Below are 4,922 nucleotides of genomic sequence, written 5' to 3' on the forward strand. Positions count from 1 at the left end.
ACCATGTCAGACATCCTGTGCTTAGGCTGCACGCTGTAACCTTCCAGCTGCTGAGCTCTGCAGGAGGAGGTCTTTGTGTTCCAGGCCATCCTTGGACTATTTAACTTTGAAAGAAGTAGAGAAGTCCCTACTAAGAAACACCTGGAGGATTAAGGAAATCTTTGCAGAGAGCTACTCAGTAATAAGAAATTCTTTTTTTTTTTTTTTTTTTTTTTTTTTTTTTTTTTTTTTTTTTTTTTACAGTCCAGGCCCTTTTTCCTTTTGCACATTAGGCCATGAATTCGTACAGAATGGGCTCCAGCAGCTCAGGCTCCTTCCCGTTAGTCCTCACGAAGTGCGCTTCTCTGGGTGGCGCAGGCTGGCGCTTCAGCTGGACCCAGGTGCCCTTCTGCTTGGCCTCCTTCTTCTTCTGGTCGTTCTCCTTCACGCGCTTCAGGAAGCCGTCCCTGCTCTTAGAGTGCTTGATGTGCGCGATGCGCACGTTGATCCTCTTGGCGAGAATCTTGTCCTTAACCTGCTTGTTCACAATGATGCCCACAGCGTGCTGGGTGACGTTGTAGACTCTTCCAGTTTTGCAGTGGTAACATTTATGGGGCATTCCTTTTTGAACAGCGCCCATTCCCTTGATGTCTACAATATCACCCTTCTTGTAGATTCGCATGTACGGGGCCAAAGGAACAACTCCATGCTTTCTAAAAGGCCTGGAGAACATGTAGCGCGTGCCCCTCCTTTTTCCCTTTGTGTTCGTCATTTTGGCGAGTTACTGCAAGATGGCTGCTGTGGCCCAAGAACAGAGAGCTATTCAGGTTATTGTGTTCTTCTTGCCTTGGGAGCTAGGGAGAGAGGGATCAGAATAGATCCTATTGACCTTACTATATAAAGTTACCAAGAAGAGACTTGATACCCTATGAGCATATAAAGGTCCCCCTCAGTCACAGTCATAGGGGAGGGGAGTAAGGGGAAAATGGGAGGGAGGGAGGAATGGGAGGATACAAGGGATGGGATAACCATTGAGATGTAATATGAATAAGTTAATAAAATAAAATTAAATTGAAAAGAAAATAAAGTATTACTCATCTGCATTAAAGAGGAATCTTGATCAGAAATGTCCTGACTTAATTCCTTATTTCTTGCGTCTTTGTACCCTACTTTCAATCCCCACTCACTCTTTCAGGTGAACCATGATTTCATTTTTCCAGTGGGCTGGGACCTGAAAATGGGAGACAGCCAACTCCTGACATTATGAATGATACTCAGCTATGCTTCTAGACAGGAGCCTAGCATAGCTGCCCTCTGAGTGACTCCACTGAGAAGCTGATGGAAACACATGCAGAGACCCAAAGCCAAACATTGGGTGAAGTGTAGGATGTCTTTTGGAAGAGTGGAGGGAAAGATAGAAAGATGTAGAGGGGCAGGAGCTCCACAAGAAGACCAACAGAGCCAAGTAACCAGGACCCAGGGGTGCCTGTGGAGAGTGAAGCTCCAGCCATGCATGGACTAGATCTAGGCCACTTATACAGAGGTAATCAATTGGCAGCTTGGTCCTCATATGGGTACCCTAAGAAGAGGAATGGGGGCTGATTCTGACATGAACTCTGCTGCTTGCTTTTTGATCACTCTCCCTTGGTGGGGCTACCTTGCCAGGACACAGGGTAAGAGGATGCCCTCAGTCCTGATGAGATTTGATATGTTGGAGTGTAGGCACTCCCCTTTTCTGAGGAGCAGGGAGGGGGATAGAGGATACAGGGGGAGAGTGAAACCATAGGAGCAGAGGGATGGGGCTGTGACCAAGATGTAAAGTGAATAAATAATACATGTTTTTAAAGATTTAAAAGAAAAGAAAGCAGAGTATGCCACTGTTTCATTTCTACTTCATAATAGAGGAAATGGGAATGAAATCTGAGGAGCATAAGGTGAAAATAGTGAGATAAATAAGATTCAACCATAGAAACCCAAGATCCAAGTCAGTCAGGACTCGTTTACGGAACCTGTAGTGAGCCATTCTCCTCTCTTTCATACTCCTTGTGCAGATATGAGGATTCAACTAATGCTGTGATGCAGTTGAAAGTATGTCTGTAGAAACACACATAATTGCTGTCTCTGGTGCACGTAAAACAGTATTATTCCAATACTCAAAAAGATATTTAAAAAGTAATTCATAAATATTATCAAAAATCTAAATATGGTAACAAAAGTTTTCTAAATGTAAGTTGAGTTTCTCAATAATGATATGTTTGGATAGTCGCAATAAAACATAGTCTTAATAGTTAATAGAAATATTTGCCACTGGGACATAGCAAACTAAGGATATAGACATTGCATATACTGAGAAATATTAACTGTTTACCTCTCAATGTTATTAGATTAATTAATATCTATAAATACTTACTAATAAAATAAATCATAGTCTTACCGTTCAAAAATCTCTTTCTTGTATTATTGTTTAAAGATAATTAGGAAGGCCTTATTAGCTCACTATAAACTACGGAAGAAAAATGGTGATTTTGATTAGCATACCTAGAGAATTAGAGAAAGGTTCTCCTCTCATCCAAAGCAGAAGCCATTGTTTCTTAAATTCATCAATCCTGTGAGATTGCAAAGAAACACTCTCAATTCTAACTAACACAGTAACTAGCACAATCTATAGTTCACACTATTACTCTTATATACAAAGAAACAGTTCATGAAAGAAGATGTTACCATAGCTATGACAAGAAAAAAAATTCTAGGATGTTTAATAAGATGTTGAAGACTGATGTTAGGTGGGTATGGTATCCACAGAAAAGAAAATGTGCATGATCTGAATGCTTAGGCAGTCACTGGAGATAAACTGAGCAGGAAAGAAGAAGTGGGACATCTCCAATGTGAGTTTCCAAAGTTTGGTAGCTGCAAAATTTTCATTGGAACACAAGAGCACTGAGCGAACCACATAAACAATGCAGGTATTCATCAAGCACTAATATAATGGGCATAAAACATAAGCGTCTGACAGACAGTTGGGAGAATGTATCCTAGCCACCTGGGTCTTCTGTTTAGAAGGCCATACAACTGAAAATACCTGTGAGTAACCCTACAGTGTTACTCAGAAATAACTGAAGCCTGAAGATCACACAGAGGGGGAAGCTCTAAAGGTATGTTGGGCATTTCAGAGAGCACAAAGCATAAGCTGTCTGCTTGTATATAGGAGAAGAAAGATGAATGAAAATTTTCAAAGGTTGGTAGCTGGGATGATGGCTCAGTAGCACATGGGCATCCAAGCCTGGAGACCCAAGTTTGGATGTGAAAAGTCAGGATAAGCAATGTATCAAAATCTTGTAATCCTAGATCTGCAGAAGCAGAAATGGAAGGCTCTTTGAAGCTCATTGATCAGAAATTCTTGCTGAATTCATGAGCATCAGTTTCAGTGTGATGCCCTGGTACAAAACCTAATGTAAGCTACAGCACAGAAAGATACTCAACTCTGGTATTTGGTCTCTTCATGAACAGGCCCATACACATGTACACATGAATAACTATGCACACCTTCATCTCACAACACACACACATAAACACACACAGCAAACACTCAGACACACACACACACACACACACACACACACACGGTTTGTAAATATGAAGTCAAGACAGGGAGATAGGGACATTCAAACATACAAATCTCATACTTGCTGAAGGAATTTTTTTACTTTTGATACCTTTTTATTTTTCTTTATGTGTATACATGTTTTGCTTATATGAGTGAGTATGAGTAGTGCAGGCATGCGTGCTGCCCAAAGAAGCCAGAAGAGGGTGATTATGTAACATCCGCTGGAATTGGAGTCACAGAGAGTTGTCTGTTACAGTGCTGGTGCTGTGAGAGGAACCCAGATTCTCTGCAGTAGAAGGGAATATTTTTGTGTATGTGGGATTGATTTTTCGAGACAGGATTTCTCTGTGTAGCTTTGGCTCTCTAGGACTGGCTTTATAGACCAGGTTGTCCTTGAACAAACAGAGGTCTGCCCACCTGTGCCTCCCCAAGTGCTGGGATTACAGGTGTGCACCACTGTGACCAGCCAGAAATGAGTACTCTTAAACTCTGAGCTATCTCTCCATCCTCGTGAATGAAAGTTCGTGAACCTGCTTTCAAATAGCTTGAAACCTATATTGAAATAAGCCTAACTACAACAGTGACAAGCGTTGGCTCAGCTCACCTGCGAACTAGATTAACTCAAAAATAGAGTTTTTCTTAGACATACGTGGTAGTTAAAATGAATAACCAACAACACAAGATCTAAAATAAATATGGAGACCAATCTCTCTGAGTGTCTGTAAGTGAGAAGATACAGCCTTAATAAGGGTGAGGTCATCCCATAGGCTTGGGATCTAAATGAATAAAAGGGAAATGGTGAACTGAGTAGCAGCACTCCACCCAATCTGGCTCCTGACAACAGAAACAATAATACTGATTGCTTCAAGCTCCTGTACAGTGGCCTTTTTCCTTTTACAATGGGCTATAACTTTGAATTGTTACCTAAATTAAACTTTTTTTAAGTTGCTTTTGTCAGGTGTTGTTAAGTTTGCTGAGAGACAAGAAAAGTAACTAATATAGATTATGTGTGTGTGTGTGTGTATATATATATGTATATATATATACACACAGATAATGAATATATAAGTATATATTGTTAATGATTTTCTGGCATATAAGCAAACTTTACTACACAAATGAAGAGAGAATCAGTGAGAAAAAAATCAACCCAAAATATATGAATTATTAATCTGTAATTTAAAAATAACTATAACTATGTTTAAAAAATCTTATTGAAATGCCAGCTATTTTAATGTAGCTATGAAAAATGCATGAAACATCTTGAGCAAAAACAAGATGACAACAAGTAGAAGAAAGGAACTGTAAAAATTATAAAAACAGCCAAAAAATCTATAAC

At 39.9% G+C, this 4,922-nt stretch overlaps 1 protein-coding gene across 1 annotated transcript; it reads right to left on the bottom strand.

Moving 5' to 3' along the window:
• Window positions 1-268: 268 nt before the first annotated feature.
• On the bottom strand, window positions 269-774 carry LOC127196332 (60S ribosomal protein L21-like). Its single transcript, XM_051153933.1, has one exon. The coding sequence runs from the start codon at window positions 749-751 to the stop codon at window positions 269-271; it is 483 nt and encodes a 160-aa protein (XP_051009890.1). The 5' UTR covers window positions 752-774.
• Window positions 775-4,922: the final 4,148 nt, after the last annotated feature.

The sequence above is a fragment of the Acomys russatus genome, chromosome 1 (genome assembly GCF_903995435.1).
Source record: "Acomys russatus chromosome 1, mAcoRus1.1, whole genome shotgun sequence".
Classification (NCBI taxonomy): domain Eukaryota; kingdom Metazoa; phylum Chordata; class Mammalia; order Rodentia; family Muridae; genus Acomys; species Acomys russatus.

Excerpts from the sequence above, each read along its gene's own strand:
- LOC127196332 (XM_051153933.1), bottom strand. The coding sequence starts at position 751 with ATGACGAACACAAAGGGAAAAAGGAGGGGCACGCGCTACATGTTCTCC.